Source organism: Nyctibius grandis, chromosome 4 (genome assembly GCF_013368605.1).
Source record: "Nyctibius grandis isolate bNycGra1 chromosome 4, bNycGra1.pri, whole genome shotgun sequence".
NCBI classification, from domain to species: domain Eukaryota; kingdom Metazoa; phylum Chordata; class Aves; order Nyctibiiformes; family Nyctibiidae; genus Nyctibius; species Nyctibius grandis.
In genome coordinates this window covers 95,673,322-95,689,495 of record NC_090661.1, presented here as the reverse complement: position 1 = coordinate 95,689,495, position 16,174 = coordinate 95,673,322, and the positions used below count along the sequence as shown (strand labels likewise).

Genomic DNA, 16,174 nt, shown 5'->3' with positions numbered 1-16,174 from the left:
GGCACAGTTTAACCACATTAATATGGCTAACAGTGCTTCAAAGGGGAGCGCAATGCAGCGAGATCTGTTCCAGTAGCTAAGCTTGCTCTAGGATCTCTGCAATAAACTCAAGGCTACAAAACAGTCAGTCAGTGACTCATGCAGTACAGCATTTCTCACCTCTCCTATGTGCAGACATGGAATAAAACCAGATCTCTTGTTTCCAGACCACCGTGTTAACAATGAAACTGGGGAGTCCTCACGACTGCACGCTGTTTTATCAACTCTTGGGTCACTGAATGGCCAGCTGACACCTGCGACTGCAGAGCCCTGTGGAAGAGTGTGAAACTAATAGTACTTGTTAATTAAAGGATTTTAATCAAGCTGTAACCCCTTATGGCAGATGCATTTCATAACTTCCATATCTACATTGATATAAAGATAGACAGACAAACCCAGCCTTGAAAGAAAAGATAAAATTTTTAATGTTTATTTTTCCATGAAAAAGCTTTACAAGGAGAAAGAGATTTCACAGGAGAAAGAATACATTCTTTAATCACTGTTTATTTGTTGAATTGATATCTGAGGCTGACATTTCTTCTACAGTGTATTTACTTGTTCTCATAATATTACAGGACATTTACCTTTTACTTAAAAAGGATCATAATCCATGAATATTTTTAAGAACGTTATTAGGCAATGCTGTATGTGAAGAATTTATGCAATCTGCATCAGCTGTAGATGAAGTGCCTTCAGTTTTAGTTCTTCACATATTTTGTAGCAACAAACATAAAACATATCTTTTAAATGTTCAGATATTTGAAAGGCCTTGCATCACATGTAATGGAAAACCAGAGGTTTAGTATCCCAAAGAGCAGACAAAAATATTCCAACGTCCACAAAGCAACACTGAAGTTCTCAAGGAAGAAAAAAAACAAACCCTGTCTTTCCCCTTAAACCATATTGGAGACATGTATTCAGGTGTTAAGCACTCATATGTGACTTTCTTCACTAGTATTATATTGCTGGGATTTTTAGACATCCCAGCATCAGAACCTAAATGAAATTGTATGGTTTCACAGTGAGAGAACCTGACCCGTCGTAGCTGCCTCTACACACAAACCTCTGCCATTTAAAGAATCTTTCTTGATCTGTAGAACAGGAAAAAAAAAAAGAAACCAAAACCAAAGACCAATCCTCCACCCCTCAAATACCAAGAAGCATCATCCTCACCCTTTTAGATCAATGAATGTTTTGCTCTCTATCTCATTCACATCATGGTTTGAAACCTCCTTGCCAAGTTTGTTTTGAAGTGTACAAAAGAGGTAACAATAGTTTCAGAAGTAGGTTCACAAGACTGTGAAAAAAGCATTTTAAAGTACTTTGCAAGAACAGCAGCTTGAACAAAAAGCACCTTAATTTCAGCTTAATTCAAAAACATGAAGAAGGAAAACTCTTCACAGTTTCAGAATTAGTACAGAATTAAAACCCCCTGAAACTTGCAAATCATGAAGGTCAAATACCTTATTTCAATCAGTACTCCAACATTTCTGTAAAGATACACTTTCAAGTATTTTTATGCAAGGCACTGATTTTTTCCTTCAGCCATCACGATGTAATGAAAATGCAGAATTTCTGTCACCCTGGGCTGAACTACTGGCCCTAAAGATATTTGTTGCTAACCTTGGAGCACCTGGATTTCACCCAGTAGCAGTTTTACAACTACTTTATTTTTCTTTATTAATTTCTTAATAAAATCACAAAGATCCACTACAGGTTTTAACGATAAAATGATTAACGGTACATTAATGGTAATGATTTATAGAAGAGAAAGTTAATCACCTTAATTCTCCTTTAAAAGTGAAATTGGATACTTTTGAAGTTAAATATTCAAAATATAAAACATTTAGCAATTCTGTTCCTCTACTATCAATTCTAAATTTTTAAAATCTGGAAGCCAGTTATCTGATATAGGAAACTTTCAGGACAGATTCTTTGAATGCATGGTTCAAAACCAAGTATTTAAGTTTAATCAAAAGTTTGAAAAACAAGCTCTTATTCTTAAAAAACATGAATGTAAGATCAAACTGGGAATCGTTATCTTGCTTTCTATCAAGTCTGATAATGGACAGCTGGGTTGAGTTTCTAAATACTTAGGCAAAAGGGGAAATATACAGTGTGGAATATTATTCTTCTGAGGCATGTTGAGTACAGAGCATTAAATTAAGGTAGACTTACGAACAGATTTTTACAAGTGGCATTTCTTCAGCTCAAAATTGTCAATCTTTCAAAGGAACTAGGCGAGACTTGAAATATATTAGTAATTCTTTTGCTTAGCCCTAGGGCCTGCGATTGGACAAAAAGTTCTCTAGTATACTTGAAAGCAATGGACCAACAAAGAGGTACACTAAAGAATAAGTAATTATAGCTGCACAAACACTCCCCAACTTATACCCAAGGTTTCTAGTTTTTCAGCTGTGACAAAATGTGTTACACTCTGAAAAGAATTAATCACAATGTGCAACAAGATAGCAAACTGGGGTATCTCTCAAATCACCTAATAGCCAAAGTATTTAATTTGTAGTATCAAAGGTTCCCGAAACTAAGAGCCATCAAAATCCCTGCACAGGCTACTTGAGTTTGATGGGATGCTCTGGGAGATCTAGAAACAACTTCAGGACCTCACTGGACAGGGCCAGAGGTAAAGGTAAAAATTTTGACAGTAGCTGCGTAAGTATAAAGCTTGATGAAGCTGAAATGAAGATAAACTCAGAAACTCAATCATAGGTGTGCTGAATCTTTAACAAGAATGATCCTCATCCTTAATGAGAGTAAGCGATTTTACATATGATAGTACAAAAACTGCAAAATGTAAGAACAGCTGCTTCTGATGGAAGACAGTAGTCAAATTTGGTTATATGAACATAATGAAATGTAAAATATTAGAAATACCCTTTCTAAATTCATGATCTGTTGTAGAATACAAAGACGGATGTGGTGGTTTAATTAAAAAATAACCAGGTCTCACATTTTCAACAACTGTCTCCAACGAATTGTCACCATTCTTATACTTTCCCTGCTTGGGACAGAGAAGCTCCTCTAATCCCTGACAAACCAATTTCAATGAAAATGATAATGATTAATTCTAAATACTAAATCTTTGCTAACATAAATCAGTAATTTTAATTATTATGTGAACAACTGCGCTGGCAGATTTGAGTGGAGAGTTACTGTGGGTGGTTGATAAGCTGCTGTGCATGGCAAATTCTCCTCAGGTAGCACAACTGCAGCCTGAAGGACATATATACACGTGTCACAGTGTCTCTCGCACAGTATACAAGGAAGAAAACTTACTTTTGAGTTACAATACATAGTTTACGAACATGCTTCCATGGGAGTTTAGCTGCAATGTGTCATTGAGGTAAGTCTTAACGAATAGGAGATTTTAAAAAATTACAGATCATAAGAATGAACATAAATCTCTGCTATTGTCTGCTAAACCATAAGCCATTTTCAACTAGATATACCACTCATAACTCTACAAAGTCAGACACTTAAAGCTTCCATGTATGTAAAAAACCTTGTTAGGAATCAAAAATTCCAGAGAATTTGTGGTCAATAATACAACTCTCTCTGCTAAAATAAATAGTCAATAACTAAAGGAACAGAAGGACATGCCCCTGCACGAGAAGGGAAGTCACTTCATTCTGATCATCCCCCTCCTCTGAGCAAGAGATAAGGAATATGTTTTTCTCGATGTTCTCACAAAAAATAGTTTTACCCATGGTTTGAGCTACAAGATTTGCCCATTGGTATAAAAAAGTGCATTAAGAACATATACAATGTACTGGAAGCCATATGCACCTTTTCTGATGCTATACAGATAAGGCATTTACATGATGCTATAAAACTTCCTCACGTATTACTCATCTGGTCTGTACTTGCTTTGTATCGTGATATTACCACAGCATTATACAAACATCATGCTCTACAAGTGGAAGACATGAGAGGCAAAACGCAAACTATGAAGAAGTGCATCCAGTAGAAAAGCCCAAAATGACATGTGAGAATCGAACACAAAAAGGAATCAACTAAAAATATATGCATAAAATATGTGCCCATCAGTAGGTTTACACCGTCAGCATCCCTACCCTTCCTTCAACAGAAGGGAACAAACTACAGAAAGATACTACTGAATTCGAACAACATGACGGAGATATTAAAACACATTATGGTCCCTCTTCGGAACCACATTATCTTTTTTCCTAATCTAATGAAGAATATTGTACTGTAATTAGATAAAATTTCTAAAAACACCTCATGGAACTATCAATATATTCATTCAAAACCAAAAGCTGTTCCAGAAAAGCAAACACTACAACTAAAAATTGCAAATGCCACTGAACTTGTTTCCATTATACAATACAACCATGACCGATATACTTTAGAGATTTGCTATAGTAATTTATTACTTTATTAAGGGCTGATGCAAAACCTATTAAATTCAGCAGAAAGGCATGTTTTGAAAAGGCCTTGAATTGCATACTTTTACTGTAAGATACAAATTTGGGAGTGCTGAGCCATACCAGTCTGCTTAGAATTTTTATATCAGGAACCACTAATAAACTGAATTACCATACAAAGAGACAGCAGTCATCAATATATCTGATTTTTTAGCAACATTTTCTATTTTCTTGAATTATATTTTGAAGATGCTTTCTGGTACTTAAATAAATTTCTGTACCTTGTACATGCTATTTTGTTTGCCTGTCTGGTTACATTTATGGCACTTGTAGCTGTACTGTAGGAGCATCTTGTAAACCCGGGAGGAAGCAATGGAAATAGCATCCCTAAACATCATGAGCCTTTAAAAACCGTGTTTTTCTAATTATGGAACATTCAAATGACTGTATGCCACAAGTGAAACAGGAGTGACTCCAGGAATGTGTATGCTATTCCTTGGACAAACAAAACATAGTGCTAGGCTATATGATTAAAGGCCAATCACAATGGATGCACAGACTGAGTGAGGAGCAGAAGAACCCCAGTAACCTCATCAGGGAGAACTGGAGCACACTGAGAACCAGCTGCTTCTAATATGATGAAGGAAAATTATTAGACCAGTGTCCCTGCATGAAACCCACTAAGATGAGTTATGAAAAGCAGCTCTCCCTTACAAACTGAAGGGGTTATTGCCTAAAAGGGTTTAGGACTTACTGGATGCAAGGGGAAAGCATTTTGGGACGTGCAGCTTTTCTCTGTAAATAGGTGGGTTGTGTGTCTTTTTGAGATGGCATCACACCTTCTGCCTCTCCTTTAGGATAAACCCATTACACTGCAGTAGCAAGGAATGCTCTGAGGCTTTGTAGAAAGAGTAATAGTAATACAGATATAGTATACCACTCCCCACTCCTCTAGTTTATATAGGATTCACTCATCTGCCCCAAGACATGGACTTAAAAGATAAAGAAAAAACTGGTTCAAATAGATACATTCCCGCTCTTCACTAGTAAAGGTGAAACTGTTTTCCTTGAAATACAATTGTTTAAAATTTGGCTACAACTAAATATTTAAAGGTCTTTTACAATTTGATCCTGGACTTCCGCTTGATGCTTATGCAACAGTTTTCCTACTGCCTACTATCAACCTTTTCCAATAAGTTTATAGTGGTTTACAGTGACTAAAATTCAAAACTTGAAAACAAAAAGGATATGACACTTAAACACACACTTTTATATGTACATTTAGATAAAAAACAATCTACAATACTATATTTAAACATTACACATTATATTAAATAAAGTTAGGAATACACAGTCTTTCCCCTACAGCAATACGTTAATTAAAGTGTCAATAAGAAAACAGATTTCTTGACTTTTTTTTTTTGAATACAGGCAGAATTTGATGATCTCATCCAATTGAAATAGACAAATATAATATTCTAGTTGAAAATGAGAGGAAAAAATCCATCTGCTGAATTATATGTTCAAGATAACTGTAACAGTTTGGTTCGATATTCTGAACTTCTGAAACTAATGCTTGTTTTTTTCAGTCAGCAACAGAAAATTTGTGGGCTAGCTGGAAGCTGATCTAAGGTTCCCTGGCTACTATCCAAACTTAAACAAACAAACAAAAAATTCTGAAAGCGTGAGTTGTATTAAAGTGTAAAAAATGATAAATGCCCAAATCAGTTTCTTTACCTTCATCCTTCCACAGCATTTGCAATCTGTAAACATAGTAGTAAAGCTTTCTCCTTCTTCAAAATGGCATGTGAGAATTGAGAGGCTTACCCAAAGGAGCCGAAACACTGCATTAGAAAAGTTGTTTAAAAAACAAACACAAGAAAAATAATAGTTCAGCCCTTGCCTTGCTGACAGGTGAGATAACCATTTCTGGTACTACAGAGAACTCACAGACTGGCATTTCAATGGAAGGAAAAACCACACCAGTCCATATGGTTCCCTTAAAACAAAAGCCTCTTGGGTTCACAACCAACATTTCAGTCAGCCTTCAAGTAAGAAAGAGCAACAAATCATACTGGGATTTACTGACAGCTGTCAGGAACAATGGTGATTGTTTTAGAAAAGACTATATAAAAATTCTTTCACTACTGTGCTTTATAATATATGTTAAAATACTATCTTCAAACAAAATAATCTTCTCAGAACTGATCCTTATGACCAGAGCACAGAGCCTAATCCAATTACCACTTAAGCACTGTGAAAGCTCCTCCAGTTCAAGTAAAAAACTTGCACCCTCTCCTGTATTCCTGCTTCTTACTATGGCAAATTGAAGGAATTTTACTTGCAAAACACTTAACACCAAAGGCAGAGTTTTGTAATACAGTTTTAAAGCACCTTACTCAAAGATTAGGTTACCAGTTTTCTAGTAAAAGCTCAGAACCTCTAAACGAGAATGTGAATAATCCATTATTAAATATACAGTTCTGGTTCAGTGGCCACTATTACAGATCAGGGGACTAACAGTGACTTCAAAAGACCCTGAATCAGCCTTCAAGAGTATAACATTCTTCTTAATATTATGTATTTGCAATACAGAAGTCTTCAGACAAGTCTTTACAGAGAAATCATAGAAGCAGGAAAGTGATTCACCCTGCTTAAAATGGTTGACATTTAATTTTTGCAGTTTAGATATTCAACCATTATCTACCAATTACTAAAAAATGTAAATTGGCATGTATCAAAAAAACTCCAGCATGGTTTTGTGTTTTTTTTTAATTCATATATATACACATTAGAGAGGCACATTCTTTGTTAGAGATTAGCATGAAATTCTTCTGTAGGAACTTGAACACTTGTTTTCACAGAAATTCTTCCATGAAACTATGCCCTTCATATAAGGTGGTCATATCTAGTTAAGCAAAACACTCAGTTTGCATAAAATTAGAGCTGCACCTAGTTTAAGATGTATTTTCAAAATACATGTGTCATAAATGTCATTACAGAAAAATAAGCAAGATAGTTCTTTTACAGCCTGCAAAAAGAAACTCTTAGTTTTGACATTCCATTAAAATTTAATAAGGGCACAAAAGGAATTTGTAACTGTTAGTCCAAAATGATCTAGCTATTCTAACAGTATGTGCAGTGCAAAGAACTTCTTACAGTAACATCATAAAGTAACACCTGTTCTTTCAAAAGGACTCTAAAAATTGTTGCTCCTCGCTTAGAATGGCATACACCCAATATATTCAGAATTGGCAACAGAGTCTAGAGTATTACAATATTATTCCTACTACCGTAATGAAATGAGGTTGTGACAATAAACTTTCATGTTAAGCTGTAGGGAACTCTACTTCATTTTACCAAGTATATTATTTCTTCGCTTTGTCATAAGCTGCAGGAAAATGAAAAGCAGAGAAAAGTTATCTATTTGTATTTTCTCCTACAGAAATGGCAGAGAGTAAAATAAAGTATGAAATCAGCTGGCTTTGGGTTAGTTGGTTAAAAACGTGTGTATCAGTTCAACTTGAGTCAAGCTGCCTTGGTTGGTACTAGCTATCCGTAAAGGCTGACTGAATGAGATTCCTTTCATCATACAGGCACTGCTACCTGTGCTGCAATAGTAGAGGCACGCTTTGACAGCCAGGAGAGCTTCAGCTGACAGACAGCTCCTGGGTAACTGAAATGGAATGACAGTTTGACAGGAAACATCCTTTATTTCTCCAGACAGACACTGTCCTTGAAGCAACCAGGCATTATCTGTAAAAGAAGAACAAGTTTTATCATTAGGATATTTAACAACACATCCGAAACCTACAGAAAACACTAATTTTACCTATAGGACAACATGGACTTTCTTTCCATGTGCAACATGAGGGGAAACTTCGTTCCTGATTTTTTCAGTCATGGACAAAGAAAAAGTAATTTACAAATGCCTCTTTAGCAGATATTTAAAGATGGAGAGATCCATAACTTTGCTTCAGAACTATAGGTATATATACAGTACATCTTACTTAAATGCAATGGATCTGCAGTTTGTCCTATATGCTCTATTAAAATTTATTCTGAGATATGCAAGCAAAAATCCTTAAATAACGGACTGCTATACATTTGTATCAGAGGTCTAGTACTCCAGGTAAGATACCTGCCATAAATGCATAAAACTGCAGGTAAATTATGGCATTTCCAAAGAGAAGCGTTGGTTTTACAAGTGGGTTGCTGCAACTTAGCAATGTTCACGTTGACTGTTACAACACAACTTGAGTTTCACATTGATTTAAATATTTAAGAGTATATGAACTGCACAATAAACGTACCCAGCTCACTGCATTGTACCCTGTATTTTACTGTGGGATGAACAAAGTGCTGGTTTTGACATTTTTCAGAAAATACCTAAAGGTTGGCCCTAGAATTTATGAGCTTGACATGACTTGTTGAGTTTAGGTTGCTTACATTCTCCGTTGAGGAAACAGCCTCAAGTTGCGCCAGGGGAGGTTCAGATTGGATATTAGGAAAAATTTCTTCATGGAAAGGGTTATCAAGCAGTGGAACAGGCTGCCCAGGGAAGTGATGGAGTCACCATCCCTGGAGGTATTTAAAAGATGACTAGATGTGGTGTTTAGGGATATGGTTTAATGGTTGATTTGGTAGTGTTAGGTTAACGGTTGGACTTGATGATCTTAAAGGTCCTTTCCAACCAAAATGATTCTGTGATTCTGTAATTTTACTAACCCTTGAAGCTATCACATATATATTTACTTCAACAATATTTGGAGGTTCTGTAGGCCAAAAAGGGTGCTGACTGCCCTGGAAATAGTCTATTTGCACTCCAAAAGCACAAACTGGAATGAGAAACTACTTTAAATCATGAGGCATATAAACAAATTGCAGTGCCTGTACAGTATTTGCTAACTGCTTTTAAAAGCAGAAATATGCAAATATGAATTAGGATAAAGTAGGTTCAAAGTGGTTAGGTACAAAGGTACCTCAAATACTTTTTGGAAGAGACAAAAGCAAAAAAAAATAGGAATCTCTTTCAGGAATATCCTTCATCTTCATGGTGAGCTTTCTCTCAGAAACAGATGGTAGGGCTGGAATAAGCTGTTCATAGAGACAGAGTGGAGAGGCCAAGCATCTAAGGGGGATCAGTACCTTTGCAAGCCCTACCAGTGGCTTGTTCCAAGAAAGTTAAATAAAAAGAAAACAACACAGCATGTATTAATTCAAGCAAAAAGCAGCCTATCAGGTGTTTTTTTTTTTTTAATCTTTGTACTCCAGCTGTTAAATGTATCAACTCTAAATAACATGTATGGCATCACGAGGTCAAAAGGGAACACAGGACGGGGAAGGACATTTTGATTCATCACGCTGAGATCCCTCGTATTGCAGGCATGTCATGATATAACCCACTTTGTATCTTATCTACTCCTGTTCAACTGATAAAACAATACAGGCACTTTACCTTCTGCTGTGATAAACCAGGAATTGGGTGCTTCTTCATTCAGTTTTGAATCTGGAGGAAGCGTTAACTTTAATAAAAACTGAATTGTCTGGCCAGGAGCTACAGTTAGTGAAGGAAGTTGAATATTTGGTGCAGATTTAGGCAGTTTTGGAAGGTTTGTTATCTTATCCTTTTGCACAGGCAGGTTATCTGGAACATCGCATGCTTCTGGATTCAGGATAGGCAACTATCAGTGGAAATCAAACAAAATACTTATTTTTGTTTGTTCTGAAAACAAATAGGCTTTCACAATACAATCACAGTTTCAAAGCTGACGTGTAGTAGGAAAACTAACACATGATAATATGGCTAATGGACTCAAACTTTCTGACAGTGCAACGCTACTACAACAACAAAGAAAAAGGGAAGGACAAAATGATTTTTTAAAATTAAAAAGATAAAACTGATTAATCCAAATAAAAATAATATTACTATTAAAACCATAAAATCTACAACTACTTTAGAGTATCCACTACTTAGAGCAGCCTTTAATTTAAAATTTTAACAGCTGCATTATATTTTTACCTTAAATAAAATTTATAGGTATTTTCTTGTAATCTAGTGGTAAACTACATGCTTTGGTAATAAAATCCAAGATTTTAACCATGGAGATTGCACAGTAAAGTAAAGGGTCACCTCCCAGAAAAGCCACCAACACGTCATATGATGTGAAAATTTAAACGCACATTAAGATCATGTAATATTAAATGCAAGAAACATACAAGAAGATAGTTGGACCATTATGGCATATATATATGTGTGTGTATATATATATGAAAACATTAAGACATAGTGCCACTGTAAGACATACAGGAGCACGAATTTGTTTTGCCTTCATATTTATAAGCAAATACAGCAGCACTCAATTATGACAGTGGTTTTGATTTGACACCTTGGAAGCCTGCTATGTATCCTGCTTTAAGTCACTGACTTCCCAAAATCATCTCTTACAGCTTAATTACAGGAGTTGGTAATCGATTTCAACTTCCACTTGTTACAAAGTGCTCATGAAATGCTTTTCATACTGAAAACCTGCACTGTATTTTTTAATAACTCATTTTTCTGTATTATCTTTTTCTGGAGAACCATCACTTCGTGTTTTCATGCAGAAGTTGCCTTTCCAAAGACTAAGGCTTTCAATAACTGTGCTAACAGGCAACGTTTATTTGCCAGATAATCACAAAACATTCTGTGAATATAGCTACTGTACCCAAAAAGTTTATTAGCTATATGATTTTTATACCACTTGACAAAGTCTGTAATAGTAATTTATATCAAGAAACACCACTATCAGTCTGTTTAGGAAGTATTACTTGCCATGGAAAGAATTTTTGTTTCCAAATCCAGCACTTTAATCTGATGATTATTTGTGTCTGCAACATACATCAAGCGGCCTTTTTCTTGAACACACAAACCTCCAGGTTCATTAAAAGTTGACTGTGTAAAGCTGAAACCAATAACATTGCTTGCTTCTCCTGTGCCTGCCAGGGTGGCACAGTTCTTCGTCTTGGGATCTACAACCTTAATCTAAGACAAACAGACACAAAAAAACTTTTCTGAAAAAAACCCAACATGATTTAGTAGTTCTGCATTATCTTATGTCCCACATTTTCAGAAGCCAGCACTAACTTTGAGTACCTTAGCTACCAAGTGTGTGTCCTAGAAGGTAAGTCACCATACTTTATCAAATGACATGTCACATCTTCCCCCCTGCCTCCATTCCCTGCTGGACTTCACTTCTTCCTTTGCTCTTCAGTGTTCCCTTTCATAATTTCAAAGGCACCTACTCCTCTGGTATAAAAGTATGCTGAAACGCTTGTTTTTCTACTGTTTGTTGCTTTCTGGAAACACTTGCAAAATAGTTAAGAGCATAACAAAACTGGCAGGCTAACTTCTATATAATTTTTTTTCTAAAAATAGATGAGGTTTTTTTTTCTTAAAGTAATAGCGAAAAAGTTTATGTTTTATACAATACCTGAAACAGAATTTCATTTGCCACATAAATTTCAATAAGCATTTAGTGTTATATACTTTATTCTTCAAATTAAAACAATTTACTTCTTTTAATGCATTTAATCAATGTACAGTTAACAACCTTCTAGACATAAAAGCTTATACAACATCACATAAGGACAATCATGCAAAACAATCTCTCTTATCTCAGAGTTCCATGGAGGCAACCCACAATGCTTCTTCTCAAAACTTGGGTGCCTTTGTTAAGGAAAAAGCAAGTCCTCTTGTTCTCACAGTTTTATCAAACCTGCAGTATTCCTGACTAAGCACTCCTAGCTCTTTTGCTCTAGTTCAGCATCTTCAGGAAGATATAAGGAAAGGGTCTTTAGTCTTAACTGTAACTCGGCACTTCAAATTCACCTTCGCCAAGGGACCATCATATTGCCACAGCAGCATGTGACAGCGAACAGAGGTAAAGAGAAGGACCCATAAGGGAAGGAAGGAAAGAAAAAGAACCCACTAAGGAACTCGTACCATTGGTTTCCTCAGATTAACTGAATCAAGCACAATCTATGTTCGTAAAATAATCCTTAATAGTAGTAAAAATTGCAAAGCCTGTATATAACAAGCTATTATATGCTTACCTTATGATTATAGGAATCTGCCACATAGAGCAGTTTTCTTTTCTTGTCCCATGCTACCCCTAAGGGATGCTGCAGCTTTGCATTTATGCCTGCTCCATCCACATCACCAAAAGCAAACAAATTCTGAAAATGTATTTTATTAAATTAATACATTTGATTATTCAATGTTGACATGAATTTAAATGATTGTAATTAAATGGAAATTCACTGACATAAAAAGGAATAAAAAAATCAAGGCAACTTCACAACAAGGATACTGGAAACTGGGAAGTGTGGATGCTAACCATGGAAATGGAAACTCTCACATTTAAGTTATCAATATGAATCCAGCTGGCTTTAATGACCGCACAATGCTGAATCAAGTTGGCTATTTTAAAAATAAGTGAAGTAATTTCTTATCTGAGGAGCAACAATCTGCACTACAACCTGAATGTCACAACTGGCACACATTTGCATTCCAAACATTGAAGTTAAGAAATTGATGGCCACGGAAACTGATTTACCCTCTCACCCCAAAAGTGGTTCCTCCAGGTCAGGCTTGAGGAATATTAGTAGGGCAGTGTGGGGAAGTTTGAAGTGATTACCAATGGATCTCTCTCTCCTCCTACAAGGTGCTTCACTGCTCCGTCTTTCAAAGAGATGGTTCGCACAGTGCTGCTCTCGCTATCCGCTACAAAAAGGCAGCTCCATGGTTCCTCGGAAGCCAGGGAAAGACCCGACGGCTGTGCAAAGCCTGCCTTATGCGGGTATGCATTGTTTCTGTTCTCTTCATTTCCACTCCCAGCAAATCGAAGGCAGACTCCTTGCTTTAAATCACTAAAGGAAAATAGTACCCAAGTTCAAGAATTAATTTGAAATACTTCGGACATTATGCATAAACAGAAGCTATAGAACAAGCACTTGTGAGTTATAAAATCAGCTGTACTGCAGCACAAGGAATTATTCAATGCTTTTGTGGTAACTTTTATTTCACCTTAGTGTATCATTCATCACTATATAATTCAGCAAATGCAATGAAAAGTAACATTCAATTATATGAATACACCTTACCAAGTCATAGTTTTATAGCAAAAGCAGCATCTTTCATTTCATCTAACAGATGTGGGAAAAAGCAGGCAGACTTTAAAGGACACATGCCTTTTAAGTCTGAACAGAAGCAGCAAGCTTCAAGCTAAGTACAGTCGATAAAAATTATTTTTAGTTTAATTCAATTATGTTTCTCTTTGGGGTTTGAAAGCTGTTTATCAAGACAAACAGCAATTTCACATGTCTCTTATTATGATTTCTTACCTTCCCTTTGGTAGTTTTCCACCTTCCAACATCAGTGCCCATACCTGATGAGTGCCTGCCATTGCTATCCATAAAACATCATCTTTCTGGGTCCCTGAAACTTTTAAAAAAGGATGTATAAAAAACAGATGAAAAAAAAAACCACTTTGAGAATGTTTTAGAAAACAAAGAAATCAACAAACCAACCCGGCTGTCGCCCCTATGTGAGCTCACCTTTTGCCACGGGGAAGAAAAAAAACCCCACAACCAAAAAACAGAGCATGAGAAGGATATAGAGAGAATGCCTTTCATTTACCAAAAACTCTGCTACTTTTCTTCTGTTCTCTTCCCAAGGATATAAAAATTGTGATTTTAATATCCCTACCTGATAAAGGCAATACTTCAAATGGGATTTGCTCTTTGCAACATTTTGCTATTGGGTCCGTGTTTCACCTGTTATTTTTGGATTCATGCTGGCCAACAAATATGTACATAACTTAGCTAAGCATGGTTTTGGGGGTGTGGGGGATGTGTGTTGTTTTTTTTTTTTTACTACACTAGTGAAAAAATTAGGTATTCCAAAAAACTACTGGCAGCTGTTTACAGGTTTTGAGAGAAATAACCATGGCAGTACCATTGTTACATTATATACAGAGTACATAATGTTTTTAAGATAAGAGTAACTGATGCTTGTGTGTCATGTAGACTTTTGCTCTGGAGAGCAACAACTGCTGTTTATTCAAACATTAGATGGGATGTGGGCAATTACTAATGTGCCTCTGCACTAACCATCCGGTTTCCAAGTTGTACTCCCTATGCACATATACATATGGTATCACAAATGCAAGATGTAGATCTGTGGAACAGTGACCTTCTGATCAAGTGTTCAAGTATGTGTCAAGCATCTAGTTTTTTTCAACTCAAAGTATAAAACTACTATTCACTAATCCAAATCTATAAATTACACAAAGCTTGCCCAGATAATACTTCACAAATAAAATGATACAAATGGAAAGAGAAGAACATATAAGTGCTCTATAGCTTTAAACATATCCCGTTACAGCATAAGAAAGAATGCATGAAGGCAAGTTGTGAAAGACCATTAAAAAAACCCCAACAATCCAAAACCAAAAGAAATTTACTCATCTTGGCCTTTTCTGAAAATCTTAAGGAACAGAAAGTTGACATTTAAAACCTGCATTACAATGGGGACACTGTTATCTTTCTAACACCATACTAGTCTATGCACACTGTATACAACAGTCCCATCTAGTCAGAGAGAACATTAAAATGTTTTTCTAAATTAATGTATCAGGTATTGGAATAACTATTAGTCAGTCAACAGAAAAATACCTTCAAATTGCTCACAGAAACTTTTTATTCATATGAACTTATAAAACATTATGCATCTCATAGCTGTTCCTGCAAACAATCTAATGGATACCTCTCCCCTGGCCCTGCCTAATTTTGGAGTTTCAAAATAAAAGCAATTATATTTAAAATGCTTGTAATAATTTTAAACCTGAGAAATTAGCCCAAATCCATCTTCCTAAAATTAAACTACCACCATTCCCCCAACTGAGATCCTGCTGTTGTTGTTCTAATCCTAAACCTTTCCTACATTACACACTGCAAGAGGGGAAAAAAAGCATCCTTCTGTCTCCAGAATCAATTTCCACATACTGTGAGCCCTCTTCAGAGTAGTACTGGTATGATTTTAATGTAGTTTATCTTCAGTCTTTTCCGTTTCTTGGATCAAGATACAAGTTTCCAAGACTGTGATCAAAGGAATTCTGCTGATTCTTTCCTGCATCTCTACGTGGCTCCATGTTTTGACGCAAAATAGAGCTCCAAGAATAAAAGTCAAACTTCCAAAACACCTAAAAGCTTTTCGTTGAGCAGGAAGGTTTGCAAAATGAGTTGGAAAACATGCATTTTATGAGTCACCAGAGATGTTCCCAAAGTACTGGCAATGCCAAAAACATCCCAATAAAAAAAAAAAAAAACAAAACCGTACAGAATCACCTTTGATTAGAGCTTGTTTCTAAGAGATTTAAATTGAGAAAACAGCCTATGAATTCATTTCACTACTTTCTATATAGCACATGGTCAGCTTCAGGACTTTATGTTTCTATGATGCATTATCTGAGTACCCTAGAATGAACAATGCTAAAATCACCGGTCAATTCAGGAAATGAGCTTTTTATCTTGCTGTGCTGTGCAGTTCACTCTAAGGAATCTCAAAAAGTGCTTTGTTAATTATTTAATATTTACTTTATCCACCAATGAAATGAAGGAGTAAGACTAGAACTGAGCACTTCAGAAAAATCTATTCCATTCTTCATCTATTCAATGCTCTAATTCCACCC

At 35.9% G+C, this 16,174-nt stretch overlaps 1 protein-coding gene across 2 annotated transcripts in view; it reads right to left on the bottom strand.

Moving 5' to 3' along the window:
• Window positions 1–237: 237 nt before the first annotated feature.
• The window catches only part of NHLRC2 (NHL repeat containing 2), a 34,642-nt gene continuing 18,705 nt past the window's right edge, over window positions 238–16,174 (bottom strand). Inside the window, exons 6-12 of one of the 2 annotated variants that reach the window (XR_011048008.1) lie at window positions 13,827–13,926; window positions 13,121–13,352; window positions 12,537–12,659; window positions 11,257–11,466; window positions 9,901–10,126; window positions 6,180–8,198; window positions 238–309 (exon numbers count right to left, since the gene is read on the bottom strand). Coding sequence is in view for 1 of the 2 variants with exons in the window: in XM_068398892.1 (XP_068254993.1) it covers window positions 7,933–8,198; window positions 9,901–10,126; window positions 11,257–11,466; window positions 12,537–12,659; window positions 13,121–13,352; window positions 13,827–13,926 (1,157 nt within the window). In the remaining variant the exon portion in view is untranslated. Of the gene's footprint in view, window positions 310–440; window positions 8,199–9,900; window positions 10,127–11,256; window positions 11,467–12,536; window positions 12,660–13,120; window positions 13,353–13,826; window positions 13,927–16,174 lie in introns of those variants that run through there. The other variant, XM_068398892.1, reaches the window with a different exon arrangement.